Below are 16,403 nucleotides of genomic sequence, written 5' to 3'. Positions count from 1 at the left end.
AGGAAGGTGCAACATTTATTAGCTCAAAATCTGTAATAGGGTTTGTCTAGAATGTCAAGGGCCATACTCCAAAAATGGGCAAGATTTGGGCACAAGCCGATGAGAAATCTTAAGAGGTTCTAAGGGCAAAGGGGAGAACCTATGAGCCCCATTTTACCCTTCCAAAATCCCTAAAAATCACTCCAATACAAAAAAAGAGTTTATTGGTCTTACTCATTCAAAAGGAAAACTCTTGTTGTAGATCTGTATCATCCATCCATCCAACCATCCATTTATCCATCTATCATCTAAATAATTTGATGCTACATAATCAGTGTAAGCAATCCTTGGCTGCATATTTTGCACATCTCCTTTAAGACAACAGGTGGAAAATGCTCCTTTACTCCTAACAGAAGTTGCATTAACAGATTTTTTATTGCCATTCTCCTTTTTCCAACAGCTAGCCCAATGCTGCGCCTGACTGGCCCTCTGTTGATCACAGGAATAAAGAGGCCCTTACAACTTACCTGGAGAGAAGTGAGAATGCTGCTAGAAATTATGATCAACAGCCAAAAGTCCATGTGGAAAAACTGACAGATCATGTAGGCCATGTAAGCTGGGAAAACCAGCAAGAACAAGCACAGACTCACAGCACGGAAATGCTTCCAAAGGCTCCTATTAAAAAAAAAAAAAAAAAAAAAAAACCCTTTAGAGTTGGGCAGACTTTAGTATAATCACAGAGAGGACTGGCTAGATTGCATGGGAGCCCTTGTTATGGTTTTATTTATTTATACCCCACCATTATTATTATTGTTATTATCATTATTATTATATACTTTATTCATTAAACATGAAATTCAGCCAACTGAACATTCAAAAATGCATTACAAATACCAGTGACTGGTGATAATGGTTGATACAGTTTGCTACCAGCGTCCTAGGTATCAACCAAGTACCTTCTTAAAATATAAGATCTTTCGAGTAGCGCAGTTTTTTGCAGTTCTGTTGGTGTTATTGCAGGAAGCTGCAATTTGTTGATGTATCTTGTAAAATTCTTGGGCATGGTGCCAAGTGCCCCGATGACAATGGGTATCACTGTTACATGCTTCATCCATAGCCGTGTAGTTTCGATGGCCAGGTCCTGATATTTCATTATTTTTTCTAGTTCTTTTTCTTCGACTCTGGCATCTCCAGGAACAGCAATATCTTCTATTATTATTATACAATTGTATCACAGCGGCCAGTTGTTTCGCCGGATTTGGCATTGGTTACTAGTCGGGCCCCACCCAGGGGCCTAGGACGTCGTAACGTATTTTCGTAATATGCGTGCAGATCCAAGCAGTGCGGCTTTTTGCATTTGACTGATGGTGATTTTGTCAATTTTTAACTGTTTTAAATGTAATTCCAGTGCTTTTGGAATAGCACCCAGTGTGCCAATTACCACTGGAATTATCACTGCTGGTTTGTGCCATAGTCGTTGAATTTCGATTTTTAAGTCCTGGTATCTTGCGATTTTTTCATGTTTCTTCTCGGCGACCCTGCTATCACCTGGTATTGCAATGGTTGTTGTTGTTGTTATTATTATTATTATGTTAATCTTTGGTGAGATTCACAGCCTTTGGGGCTGGTTGGTAGCTCAACAGCTCGAGTCCTAACCAAGGACTTAGGAACTGTTAAGGTATTTGTATTTGTATTTATTAGAATTTATAGGCCGCCCTTTTCCCTGAGGGGACTCAGGGCGGCTTACATAAAATAAGGCGGGGAGGATACAGACAATAGACACAAACAATACATAGAAGTAAAATAGTAAGCAACATTCATTCATCATTCGGGTGGGGACAAGTTATCTTTATCCCCAGGCCTGACGGGCTAGCCAGGTCTTAAGGGCTGTGCGGAAGGTCTGGACGGTGGTGAGGGTACGAATCTCCACGGGGAGATCGTTCCAAAGGGTCGGAGCTACTACTGAAAAGGCTCTCCTCCGTGTAGTTGCCAGTCGGCACTGACTGGCAGATGGAACTCGGAGGAGGCCTAATCTATGTGATCTAATTGGTCGCAGGTAACGTCAGAGGATATAATCTGTACCAAGTAGGGTGGTTTTTTGTAAAATCAGAATGTTGTTGTTATTATTGTTGTTGTTGTTATTATTATTTTCAAATAACTCAAGGGAGAAACATATCCAATACACCTTCTTCCTCTTATTTCTCTGCAATAATAACTTTGTGAGGTGGTTGGGCTGAAACAGAGGGAATGGCCCAAAGCCATCCAGCTGGCTTTCATGATTAAGGTGGGACTTAAACTTACACTTTCAAACATGGTGCCTTTCCTGCCATTTCTTCCATAATCCTGAAAGTAGCATCCATCTGTGCCTCATAATTCCCTTTAGATACAGCTTGACAATTTGGAGGAATGTGGAAGATACCTGACCGTAATATCTGAACCACAGGCCTTTGACACCCTTGCCTTAAGAGAATATTCTATTGCAACAAAAACCTTCTTTAGAAATGTGTTTATGCTGACATGCTGTGATTGTCAGTTAATTTGCAGAGTACAATTTATTACAGCCTTGTTGTCTTATATTAAATTGCCACTCAATGGGACTGAATAAAATTTTCTGAAGATATATGCCCATTCATCCCTCAATAATTCTTCCTGATTTTGCTACTATTAACTCCCCCCGCCCCCCGAACGTCCAGATTTGTATTTGTCCGGGCTCATATAGATGAAACCAAATATACGTCTTCCAAAAACCTTTCAGATCTGCTCAACTGACATGGCTTTTAACATCATGGATAGTTTATTCCTGACCTCCCTTTTAACTGTCAACAACCACAGCATCCAATGTATCTGATACGGATTTCTTGAAACATAATACTTGCATGCTATTTTGTAATCTTAAACTGCTCACATAACGGGCATCGCCTCAAATAGATTTGTTGGAATTTCTGACTCAGTCTTGATTTCTAAAAAAAAAATTAAAAACTAATGCTCAGCATCGTCAGCAGAGTAGGTAAAAAATGTGACAACAAAAATAACAAAAGCCTGCCACCGAGACAACCTCAGGTTAAACTCTGGTAACTTGAACACAGTTCAGAAGCCATGCAGCTATTTCTCTTGGCTGATGTGTGGCATACTCTGCTTTGGTTGAGCTTCTCAATGCACAGAGAAAAATGGCTGACTAGCCTGGCTGACTGCGTTTCTATTTTTCTATTTTAAAAAGTGAGGTTTCCACCCACCTATTTCTGGGGAGAGCAAAGTTCGGACAGCACATTATTGCTGTCTGTACAAATGAATGTGGAATGAACAGAAGATAAAACTGCTGAGGAAACCTTGTGTAAACACATAGGAACAACATGCATATTCATGCTGTCTTTGCATGCATTCTCTTTTATTGGAATGGTATTTTTTGGAATGCAAACTGCATTGGGATTCTAACTGCGTTCTCATATTACACCTGGGATGTTTAGTTATACAATCATCTGGCTTCCGCATGCGGGTGGATGAAGGAAGTCAAGTCCCGAAATAATAGAATAAGACAAATTGCCTCGAAGATTTAGGTGGCAGGGAACGCAAAAACAGACCGCAAAATTAACACCAACAGCTTAGCTCCTTTCATCTACTGGTGAGCTTCAACAAATGAAACGCCGAACAGTTTGTGATATAATTTGAATGTGGTCAGCCTTCCATTTCATAGGATCAATCATTATTATGCAACGGCAGAATCACATTGTCATTGCTTCTTACTTCCTGACCCAATTCAATTGATCTAAGCTAATTACATGCTTCTGCAAATCTCATTTCTGTGTTATGAGGGCCCTAAATACTGTACTATCAATCATTCATGGTGATTTCAAGATGTAAGAAGTCAGAACTGAATATTTAAGAACATTAATCCACCATAATTCTTCCCCCCCAGATCTTCTTCCCACTATTTGATTTGAAACCGGCTGATCAGAATTCCCATGTGGCAGCATCAATGTGCAGAATTAATCCAGCTACTCTCCTGTAGCTCGGCTGTCCTCGTTTCCCTTTGCTAAAAAATTTAATGACAACATGGTACAAGCAACAGATGCCGCTAACAGGTGACCTCCAGCATAACAGGCCCAGTGGATAAAAATAAACCTTCTCTTTTATATACAGTCCTTTCTGGCTATCCTGGAGAGGAAAAGTGAAGCAGAGAGGAAATGTAAAAGATGAAAAGTAGCACTAACCCAATTTTAGAACCAATTTCTGATAAAAGCATATTTCTTTTACTCTCTCCAGTCACTCGCCATCCTTCCCTGGATTTTATAGGCATCCCATGTATTCTTCTTGCTACACCTGTTCCACCTTAACTGTGGAGCCTGAGAGCCTCTTTCCGTACAACACGCATAAGGCCAGCCAGAAGAGAGACTGCCCAACTTATCTGCACACCATTGTATCTCATCTCTGCAGGTGCAAAGAACAGAAATCATCTAGGTAGTGGCTGAGCTTTCAAGGCCTCTTAGGCTCAGCTGCTTCCTTCTCCTTTCACTGTAGCACACAGTAAGCTATGGCTTGTCTTAACCTGGGTTTATTTTAAAGTCCTGCTGGCCTTGACCTACATGAATCTAAGACATGAGCCACATTGTGGAACATACATGTTGTACAACATGTTAAACCATATTATCCATATTGCTATATTATTCCTCTGTCAAAAGGGGCTCCCCTTATCAGGCAGCAATTCCTTAGTTTCAGACAAACGTCTGTCTGCTTTGTACATATCAGTTAAGCTATGGTTTTGTGCTCGCTCTGTGAACTATAGCAGGAAAAAAATTGTAGCTTGTCCTTTGAATTGTCCCAAAACAGTGCATGAAGGAAAAGTATGTGAGCCTCGGAATTCCGGAAGCCTGGCCTTTTGTTGTGCTAAATTATCAGCCCTGAATCAAGACATAAAATATTTACATCCAGAACAAGAACAATCAAATGAGGGCTGCTTATATTGAGTGCTATTGACTTACTTGTCTCTTGAAGCTCCCAGGGCTAAGACAATTGGGTCTGCTATCTCCAGCATGGACTGCAGGATGGATGCCACCACAATGAAGAGAATAATACTAAGCAGGAAGGCCCGATGCACCACTTGTAACTCAATGAGTCCGGTCTGCACAGCCAGGATCAAAAGTGTGACTCCTTCCGTCATCCCCCTTTGTAGATATGTTTTTAAAAGCAATGAAAAAGATCAAAACCAAAACTGTAATTCTCTGTGACCTGAAGCAGTTTTAAAAGCACGTGGCTACCATACAACTGTCTTCCTAAGCCTTCTGATGTGGCCAAGTATCTCCCTTATCGGATGACCCCAGCCGAAGGATTTTTGCTCAACAAACTCTCAGGGAGAGATTATATCTTGAATTTAAGCTATTTGTGAATTTGTTGGAAAGACAGGCAAAGCACCATCCTTCAATGTTAGCCATTCATCAATAACTCAAATGAATAAATGTTGTCTGTCACTGCCTCTCTAAACCACAGCTCTCTAATCTATAGATCAGCTATCTATGGCGAGTTTGTACAGTCGTGTGTCATATAAATATGCTTTATCTTGTATTGTTTGAATACATTTCATATTTTCTGCACATTTCTGTACATTACCTACATAATTTAAACATGGCAACAAATATGTAAGTATTTCAGTAGTTATAATGATAATGATATAAACCAGGATGGCTTTGTTCATGCAATCTCCACTTGAAATGGTCCCAAATCACTGCTTATTTCTTCCATCTTTGGCTCATTTTCAAGTCTCAATTCTCTATAGATTAATAAGCTTTTTCTAGAGCAGAGTTCCCCAACCTTTCAGGGTTGGCAGCCCAGAGGGGGAGAGGGGCAAGTGCCTTTACGCGCATATATGCCTGCACGAATGGAGCTGCGAGTGCCCATGTAATACTTGCGGCAATGCTAGTGTGCAAGTGATGATTACAGCCCACACTCGAGTGAATGGGGATGCACACACACACATTGGCCAGTCACTCATGCAGCCTGGTCGCCAACAGATCACAGACTGGTAATCTGCCACGCCCCAAAGGTTGGGGACCCCTGTTCTAGAAAACACCTGAATAATGTTTGCTATTCTATTTTTTTCTTTCTGTTTTTGATGAAAGGAAAAAGCTTCATTGTTGCTGAATACAACTGAAAGCAGGTTTTTAGGTTGAAATAAAGAGAAATGGTGATAGAAAGAAATTTACAAGTCCTTGTTTCTCAAGCTTGGTGACTTTTAAAATGTGTGGACCTCAACTCCCAGAATATCCCAGTCAGCATGCTGACTAGGGCATTCTGAGAGTTTAAGTCCACATACCATATTTTTAGGAGTCTAAGACACACCTTTTTCCCCCAAAAGAGGATGAAAATCTGGGTGCATCTTATACATTGAATACAGCATTTTTAGTCTCCCAAAACCCCGCTCCCTTTGTAAAAATGGCAGTGCATAGCTTTTAGGAGGCTTCCAGAGTGGTCCTGGGTGCTGGAGAGGGCAGAAATGAGCAAAAAACCCTCATTTTTGCCCCCCCAGCCCCCAGGAGCACTCTACAAGCCTCCTAAAGGCTATGCATGCCCTTTTTTGACAAAAAAAATGGGCCCGTTTTTGGGAAGACTGCAAAAACCTTTTTAAAAATTTGTCTCTTCAAAATCTTGGTGCGTCTTATGCTCTGAAAACTACAGTACTATAAGATTGCTAATGCTGAGAAGCACTGCTATAGCACTGAAGCACTGAAAATTGCAGTGTTATTAACGTGTTTTAATCCATATTCTGAAGCTGAGAGACTAGAGGAACAATACAAAGAACGCTGTACATCAAGGTGGCAAGCAAATGCCAATTCCACCTGAGCTAGCAAAGATGCTGTACTTTAGAAAGTAAGGCCATAAGAAGATGATTCAGTGGCCTTTCTAGTCTATCTTGAGTCCAGAGATTCCAAACAATTTAAAGAAGCCTTCTCCAATCCAGCAGTATAAGCATACGGGTGGGACAAAGGAGAGTTGTACTTCTATTAATAAACAGTAAGCTCCTTAGAAAATATTTATTGTATCTAAATAGTATCTGAAGGTATTTGGGGGCGTTTGTTTTAAAGAGATTACACTGTGCAATATGTCTAATTTGCTTTGGGATAATAAAAATGGGATTGACCCTTAAAGGGTTAGAGGCACTCTTATTTGGGAACTTACCGATTCATAGCTGGATCATTCATGAATGCCCGGTAGCCTTGCAGGTAAAACTTGCAGAGTGTTAGAACACCAAGGGCCACAAAAGAGACAGTGAACACCAATCCCAGCAAGGAGTAAGGAGTGCTACAGCATTCTGCAATACTAGGGAAAAGAGCATATAGCAACATTAGAATCCATAAAGTTCTTAACACAAAGGTGTACTACATGCTGTTGAATAAAATGTATTCAAGGAGAAGACCATGTGCGGAAGAGAAGTTTAACGAAAAAAAATATTGTTTGGTAACTCCCAAATGCATCCAGTTTTGTTCAACGATATTTCAATTCAGAATTACCATATTTTTCGCAGTATAAGAGTATTTTCCCTCAAAAAAGAGGGTGAAAATCTGGGTGCGTCTTATACACCGAATACAGCATTTTTGGCCCCCTTTGCAAAAATGGCCATGCACAGCCTTCCAGAGTGCTCCTGGGGGCTGGGGAGGGGAAAAATGAGCGAAAAATGGGCCATTTTGTGCTTGTTTTTGCCCCCCCAGGGGGCCAAAAACAAGTCTCCTATAGGCTATGCACGCCCTCTTTTTCTGACAAAAAAACGGGCCCGTTTTTGCAAAACAAAATGAGCCGTTTGGGAGGTCTGCACAGTGCAAAAACTTTTTTTTTAATTTGCCTCTTCAAAATCTTGGTGCATTTTATACTCTGGAGCATCTTATACTCCAAAAAATATGGTATTTCTAAAGATGCAAAATTCAACAGATGGAATTTGTAGCAACATTTCCGGTTTAGCCAAGCATTTGAAACAAGTAGATAATAGTTGTTAGGCTAACTACATAATGGATATAGGTCCTAGAACTATTCGATAAGTATTTTCCTCTATACAATTACAGGATTTTTGTGGGGCCAAGGATCACCTTCCATAAACTACACATGACTATAATGGAAGAAATTAGATTGTCACATAAAGTGTAAATCTCTTTTTTCATGCGTGACACTCCCCCCCCCCACCCCCCAATCAGAATCATTAACAGAATAAATTCCACTTGTTTCTAGAATTCAAACTATTTCATCTGGCTTATTATAATAAAAGCAAACTGAGTATTTTCAGTGGAGGAAAATCATCCCTATTTCTTTTCCAGCCTTTCATTTCATTTCTATGTTGCTCATTAACACTTTATTCAATTACACTAAGAGTTTTGAGGACAGTCTTTAAAAAGAGCAATTTTTCAAATCCTCTACTCGTGAAGATTGGTTTATCTAATACATTTTCTAGAGTACACACAAAATTGTATAATGTATGGTCCTAAGGGACCGTAATGCTGAGATCAAATAAATTAGAGTACAAAATAAACTCTTCCATTGGGAAAGATTACCCCTAAACTGAGCAGTTTCTAGCTTGAAAAAATACCAAAGCCACCCATTTCTGATCATTTTGGCTACTAAACACCCCCCCCACCTCTCTATAACACTATTCTCTGAGAAAACATTTTATTTCATGAGGAAATAAATATTACAAAAGACCATCACAATTCTTTGATCTAGAAACAATGCCAGGAGTCAGAGAGAGAAACAGATGCTTGTGAGGTGAACGTGGTTATCTGTAAGTGCTTCATCTCATTTGTAGAACAGCGCTTTCAGCCCTTTCAGATAGATTAACTAAGGCCAAGAGTTGACAATTGCTAATTACCTTGTTAGGAACAGAAAGAGGAGCCTCTCCCTAGAGGCTGGCTGATCCCGAGTGCTGAAATAGGAGTAGATCTGAAGAGCAAACAGTAGAAGCCAGAAGACCATGAAGAGAACAGGGACCACCAGCTGATTCCATAGAGTCATCCCCAGGGCCAGCAAGCCATAAACTTCTACTATCTAGAAGAGAAGATATGAGTTTCTTACTCAATTCTGAAACATCAATCCAAATAAATACCTCACGAATGCTTACCTCAAATGAATGAGCGTTTGCAATGAGATCGCTTTCCCTACCTACTATCTTCCATGTACATTGGCCCACATCTACAATCATTTGCCATCTGGCTTTAGTTCATGAGTGGCGTACAGTATAAGTGTTATTGAGTGTTATATGAATGATATATGAATGGTTGGAATTTGTATTTATTCATTGAATTTCTGTTTATTCCAGCAATCAAGAGAGTTTACCATTATAAAGTATAAATAAAAACAAAATTAACACAGTTAAAATTGGAACAAAAATAATCCAGTCATTAAAAATAATTAACAACTGGATGCTTGGTAAAACAGAGATTCCTCTAAACACTCCCAAGAATTGAAAGCAAATGGTTGAGTTTAGGGGGTGTATTCCATAGATTTGGCAGCCATGGAGAAGAAATTAATCAAGGAGGGAACCAACCTAGAACTAAGGAGAAATTGCCTGGCAATTAGAATAATTAATCAGTGGAACGACTTGCCTCCACAAGTTGTGGTTGCTCCGTCCAGGAAGTTTTTAAAAAGAGATTGGACAACCATTTGTCTGAAATGGGATAAGGATTCCTGCTTGAGCAAGGTGGTTGGACTAGAAGACCTCCAAGATCCCTTCCAACTCCCTTATTTTGTATATTTGATTGTCAAGCTCCTGACAGTGGGAGCTAAAGGTCCAATCATCATTGCCCTGAAACACAACCACTCTAAATTTTGTCCAGTTGGCAACTAGTAGCCACTGCAAATCTTACAGTGCCAGCATCACACAATTAATGTACCTTGCACCAGTCAGCAATTTGGCTACTGCTGAGTTATGTACCAACTAACATTTTATTTATTTGTCAAATTTATATAGCCCTTTAAGTAGCCAACATTACCAGAAAATTCTGGATACCTTTAGCTGCTGAAAATATTTTAGGAGATTAGAAGACAGGAAATTGCAGAGCTTGTTGTCATTAACATTAGTCATTAGCTGAGGTATTCCCCTCTGAATGACCTCTGTCACCATTTTCAGCACCATAAAAGACAAGACCAACCTCTGTGGGATAACCTAGGTCAATGACCTTCAATAGCTCCCAGCTCTAATTTGTTGACATGTACTGAGATGAAGGACCACAGCACTAAATCCAAGGCCTAATTTACTAGAGGACCTATAAGGATACAATATCACAAGCTGGCAAGAAATCCAAGAGAATCAGTTGTTGTCACAGAACTCCTTGTGTAGGTGTGGCGGTCACCCATGGCCCAGTGCATAACAGGGCATGCGCAGCCATGCTGAACCACACAGGAAAAAACAAACTCCATAACATCCTGATATCCTGATAGTGCATAACATAACATCCTGATAGTTCACTCTAGATGTGCTTACCCAACAACGCCCAGGATTTGACCATATATAGACAGAACTTCCCTGAGCAGTAGATTAGCAATTGTAGTTTGACAGGCTGTCTTAAATCACATGCTGATTGCTCCTCCTGCCTTTGTCCTATCTCAATAAAAGGGGCTACCAGACCCCAATCTGGGTTGTCCCATCCCGAGAAAGCTCGTGTCCGTGTCTTTTCTCAACATTGGCCTCATGGGCGAACCACGGGTACTTCACAATCAGTAAGGTTGCACAGCCTACCAATTTCTAGTGATGGTTATCTACCAAGGAGATCAAAGGAATCTTAGTAGCACGTAAACTAAATCACAACTGAAATGGTTCCAGAAAATCAGTTTCATCTCACTATAGGCATAGTGAAAGTCAGTTTGGTCTGGTGATTAAGGCACCAGGCTAGAGACCAGGAGTCTATGAGTTTTAATCCCACCTTAGGCATGAAAGCCAATTGGATGACTTTGGGCCAGTCACACTCTCTCAACCCAATCCACCTCACAAGGATGTTGTGGTGGGGAAAATAGGAGGAGGAAGGTGCATTGCATATGTTCACCACTTTGGATTATTTATAAAAATAATAAAGGCAAGATAAAAATAAATAAAAACGAATGCCGTCTTAGAAGCCAAAGCACATACACACACTTACACTGACTATTTTCTGCTACATTTCTGCTGACAAATCATATAACTCAAGTTTAAAAGAAGGTGGTGACATAAATATGAATCACTACACCCTCCCACTCTTTAATGTTACATTGCTGCTATTGCTCTTTAATTCACAGCTCATGGTGCAGACACCAATGTGTGCATGACAATTCTGTTTATTATTAAGACCTATGTGATGACTTGGCACCTCACAGCTCTAAATAAAGTACAACTCTCACCTAGCTGCAGTAGAGACATATTTTATTATACTGCCTCTTCTATGGAGATATTAGAGTCATGAACATTACACCTCTTATTGTAGAATTCCCAGAAATAAATAAATAAATAAATAAATACATACATACATTTTTTTCTGGGAATTCTACAAAAAGAGGTGCAATGTTCCTGACTCTAATATCTCCATAGAATGAATGAATGAATGAATAAATATATATATATATATATATATATATATATATATATATATATATATATATATATATATATATATATATATATATATATATATATATATATATATATATACACACACACACACACACACACACACACACACACACACACACACATACATACATACATATATTTTCACACACACACACACGTGTGTGTGTATGTGTGTGTGTGTGTTTGTAAATTTTCACAGGTGTAAGTATGCTGGTCTTGTTGTATTCGGGTCTTTTCCCATGTAAGATTGAGGTTGTCTTTGCAATGTTTCGGCGAGGTCTCACTCGCCATATTCAGGCTGGTGTTTTCGGCTTTGTGTTTGTGTTGAGTAAAGTGTGGTTGGAGCTGCCGTCTTTCTATAAATCTTGGTGAGGGGGTGTGGAGTGCTGGCTTTGTTTCAGTAAATGGATTGATTGGCTGTGCGGTCGTATCATGATTGGTAGATTGGTGCTGATTGGTGCTGGCTGTGTGTCCCTTGTTGTTTCGTGTTGTAATGGCCTTGGTGGTGAGTGGGGCTCGTTTGTTCACTAGGGCTGGTTTCCAGATGTCTGGTAGGCGGGAGGTATCGTCACGTTTATTTATGTTGTGGGGATGTTTCTCTATTTCGATAGCTTCCATAATTATTCTCTTGTTGAAGTATTCAGTTTTAGAGATTAATTTGGTTCCTTCAAAATCAATTTCATGTCTTGTAGCTTTGAGGAAAAGGGAGGAAGTTTTTTCTTTTTTTCTTACTGCGTTCTTGTGTTCTGTGAAGCGTGCATTTATTCTCCTATAGGTAGCGGTTGGTATGTATTTTTTTCTGGTAGATCAATGGCTCCCTAGGTTACACCATTTATCAGAAAAAGCACACACCAACCGCTACCTAAACGCACAATCCCATCACCACCCTGCACAGATCAACTCTGTAGCTAAGACCCTCATCTCCAGAACCAAATGCCTAGCCGAAAAAGACCACCTGAAAACTGAATTACACACTCTTACAAATGTATTAATCTCCAACGGATTCCAAAGAAAAACAATTACCATTTTCATTTTTTTCATTTTTTTTTTCATTTTTCCTTTATTTGTATGCCGCCCTTTTCCCCGGGGGGACTCAGGGCGGCTCACAATTCAAAAAGGGAGGGGGGGAAAGACAAACAGTATTCCAATATGGAAACAATACAACATATTAAAAGAGAGCACAACAGTCACACAATTCGGGTGGGGTTGAAATCTTAACCCCAGGCCAGCCGGGACAGCCAGATCTTTAAAGCAGCGCGGAAGGATTGAAGGGTGGTGAGGGTCCGAATCTCCATGGGGAGTTCGTTCCAGAGGGTCGGAGCAGCCACCGAGAAGGCTCTCCTCCGGGTAGTTGCCAGTTTGCACTGGCTAGTAGATGGAATTCGGAGGAGGCCTAATCGATGCGATCGTATCGGTCTAGTGGAGGTAATTGGCAGTAGGCGGTCTCTCAAATACCCAGGCCCACTACCATGAAGGGCTTTATAGGTGATAAGTAGCACCTTGAAGCGCACCCGGAGATCGACAGGCAGCCAGTGCAGCTCGCGGAGGATAGGTGTAACGTGGGTGAAGCGAGGTGCACCCACAATCGCTCGCGCGGCTGCATTCTGGACTAGCTGAAGTCGCCGAATGCTCTTCAAGGGCAGCCCCATGTAGAGCACATTGCAGTATTCCAGCCTAGAGGTCACAAGGGCACGAGTGACTGTTGTGAGGGCCTCCCGGTTCAGGTAGGGACGCAACTGGCGTACCAGGCGAACCTGGGCAAATGCCCCCCTGGTCACAGCTGACAAATGATGCTCAAAGGTCAGTTGTGGATCCAGGAGGACTCCCTAATCCAAAAGGAGACACCCCTCAAGAACAGGACACAGAACAGGACAACGGCATCACCCTCCTCCCTTACATCAAAGGCACCACAGATAAAATCAGCAAAATTCTCCACAAACACAATATCAAGACAGCCTTCAACACTGACCAAAAAATAGCCAACATCTTAAGAAACCCCAAAGACAAAATCCAGCTAGAAAACCAAGGAGTCTACGAAATACCATGCAAAATCTGCCCTGCAACATACTTAGCACAAACGAACAGGAGAATAAACACCCGCATCGCAGAACACAAGAATGCAGTAAGAAAAATTTCCCCCCCTTTTCCAGCACCTTAAAGCTACAAGACATGAAACTGATTTTGAAGGAACCAAATTAATCCCCAAAGCTGAACACTTCAACAAGAAAATAATTATGGAAGTTATCGAAATAGAGGAACATCCCCACAACATGAATAAACATTACGATACCTGCTGCCTACTGGACATCTGGAAACCAGCCCTAGTCAACAAACGAGGCCCACCCACCACCCAGGCCTTTACAACTCAAAGCAACAAAGGATACACAGCCAGCACCAATCAGCACCAATCAATATAATATATATGTATGTATGTATGTATGTATGTATGTATGTATGTATGTATGTATATATGTATGTATATATATGTATTTATATATATGTATATATGTATGTATATGTATGTATATGTATGTATATGTATGTATATGTATATACATATACCACCTCACATCTCTGTCAGTAGCCAAATTTTGCTTTCCTGCTTCTAAGATAGGGGTGTCAAACTGAAGGCCCGGGGCTGAATGTGGCCAATGGGGTACTTAGATCTGGCTCACGAAGCCACCCTGAGAACAGTGAAGTGCTTCTGCTAGTGAAAACGGACTCCCAAGCTCCATTTTCAGCTGCCACGGCCCCCTGCAACCCTCTGCCAATGAAAACAGAGCTCGGGAGCCTGTTTTTACTGGCAGATTGCTCAGTCCACCACAGGTGCCTCCCACAGGAGTGACTTTGAGCTGGCCACACCCACCCCACCTCCCTTTGGTCAAACACAGCCCTGATGCGGCCCTCAATGAAATCGAGTTTGACATCCCTGCTCTAAGATCAGAAGCCAAATTCTGACGAAACATTCTGCTTATTTTGTTTTGCTTTTCCTTGTTGGCTTTTAAAGAATAACATTTTTTCCATTTACTTTTTCTGTTTTCCTTTCTGCATTTCGGACAGCAAATTGAATGAATGAAATGAAAATGAAGCTTTCCTAAAGGACAGCATGTCCAGGCAGACGAGCTGGGGATTGATTTTTCTCAAAGGAAGAATCTCTGCAGAGGATTAATGTGGGATAGAAAAGCAAACAAGGGGAAAGTGAAGTGTGATCCCAGTGACTAATTGAGCTGGGGAGAAGATGCTTTCCCCTAAAATCTGTGTTGCTTCCAGTTTAATTACAGCAATGCTGAGCACACCAGAGTCTGCTTGGCTCCTAGAAAATCCTCTGGGAGCAGGTATTGTGGGTCTAGCACTTGAACATCTAACATCCCAAAATGACTAAAAGGCATTCGGTTGCTATCGCTATTTGATTACAGTTTGGGGAAAGGATATTTGAGGAGGGAATTTAAAATGGAAAAGTTTTCTTTCGAAAATTCACAGAAGTCTACGAAGGCTTTGGCTAATCCTGCGCCGTCCGTTTCTTTTAAATAATGTGGAAGACCTTTGTAGCAGAGATGGGTTGCTCACAGTTCGGCCCGGTTAGGCTGAACCTGTAATGGAATTCAGGCCTGGGTTGCAGAACCGGCAGCGACCCAGGCCTACCACGCCCCCGAACCGGTTCCCTCACCGTTGCTGGGCCGCCGCCATTTTGATTTTTAGTGACTGCATGTGCGCAGTTCACTGTAAATTGTTCTGCGCATAGAACAATTTATATTGAAAAGTACATGTGCGGGCAGCACGTGTCTGGCACATATGCACGCGGGTTGCGTACCAGTAGTAAAACTGGCAGCAACCCACCCCTGATTTGTAGGATCTTTTCTTCGTGACTTCTTGACAAAGGGACAGGTTAAGAAATCCAGGGAAGCCGATCAAAGAGAATTGCAAGGAATGCAATTTGCATCCAGAAATGGGATAAGCTTTGCAACTAGTTCTGCCTTGACTTTTCCCTACGCCAAGAAATGTGGTTTTTGAACTGAAATGCCCTGGAGAGGTACCTGCAAAACGAAATTGACTGCTGCTGCAAATTTTCACCTACTGATGGACCTTTCGAGTTCAGTATGAACGTACGTTGAGCCAACGTTTGTGTAAGATGAGTTAATCGTCAGGCTGGCTTTGTGTAATTTCAGTATGAAGGTTTTAGATTTTTTTTTTTTTAAAGTATCAGAAAGCATGCAGTTTCTTTTTTTAGGAGCAATAAGATTGTGATTACAATGTGCTATTAACAAAAGTTGCTATTCCTAACTAGTGATTACGCAAGATTAGAATCTTAACACAAAATCACTGAGCTATAATTATATTAGATTGCGTACCAATTGCTTGAAATGCAATTGGGGGGCAATTAACTCTGTGGCAATTATGTTACTTTATATAATACTCTCCCTTTGTTCTGTTCTGCACTGTACACTCTTACTCTCAAACACTGTTTATTTTTTATTAGCACCCTCTCCTACAAAAACTGCAGGACGTGAGTATCTTCTAAATAGTTTAAATACTCTTGAGTAATTTACAAAGGAAGTTGGTAAAATGATAGTATGATCCTTAACTGTAACCCAGTTTGCATTTCTCAATGGCTGCAAAGGTGAACTGGGGAACGCTCTCCTTTTTGGGGTTCTGGAAATCAGCTATTTTCGGGGATAGGATGGAGGAAGTAGGCCACATATTCTACCTTCAGATCTTCGTAGGAAAGGCAAAAATAAAAATAAAAAATGAAATAGATCCAATTCTACAGATGCAATAACTGTTTTGTAAAATGCTGACATAAGCTGCCTTCGTGCCCTAACCGGTTGTGCATGCAACAATGAGGACCATAACC

The 16,403-nt window shown here is 40.8% G+C and overlaps 1 protein-coding gene across 2 annotated transcripts in view; it reads right to left on the bottom strand.

The window, feature by feature from the left end:
• The window catches only part of RNF145 (ring finger protein 145), a 75,430-nt gene that overhangs the window by 5,401 nt on the left and 53,626 nt on the right, over nucleotides 1-16,403 (bottom strand). For both annotated transcript variants that reach the window (XM_014070767.2, XM_087709390.1), the window contains exons 6-9: nucleotides 8,822-8,997; nucleotides 7,147-7,287; nucleotides 4,956-5,138; nucleotides 507-654 (exon numbers count right to left, since the gene is read on the bottom strand). In XM_014070767.2, coding sequence (XP_013926242.1) covers nucleotides 507-654; nucleotides 4,956-5,138; nucleotides 7,147-7,287; nucleotides 8,822-8,997 — 648 coding nt within the window. The remainder of the gene's footprint in view (nucleotides 1-506; nucleotides 655-4,955; nucleotides 5,139-7,146; nucleotides 7,288-8,821; nucleotides 8,998-16,403) is intronic.

This window comes from Thamnophis sirtalis, unplaced genomic scaffold (genome assembly GCF_051295495.1).
Source record: "Thamnophis sirtalis isolate CommonGarterSnake01/CBP01778 unplaced genomic scaffold, rThaSir2_p1.2 scaffold_3, whole genome shotgun sequence".
NCBI classification, from domain to species: Eukaryota; Metazoa; Chordata; class Lepidosauria; order Squamata; family Natricidae; genus Thamnophis; species Thamnophis sirtalis.
The sequence above is the reverse complement of the archived record's forward strand: the minus strand, read 5'-3'. Positions and strand labels throughout refer to the sequence as shown.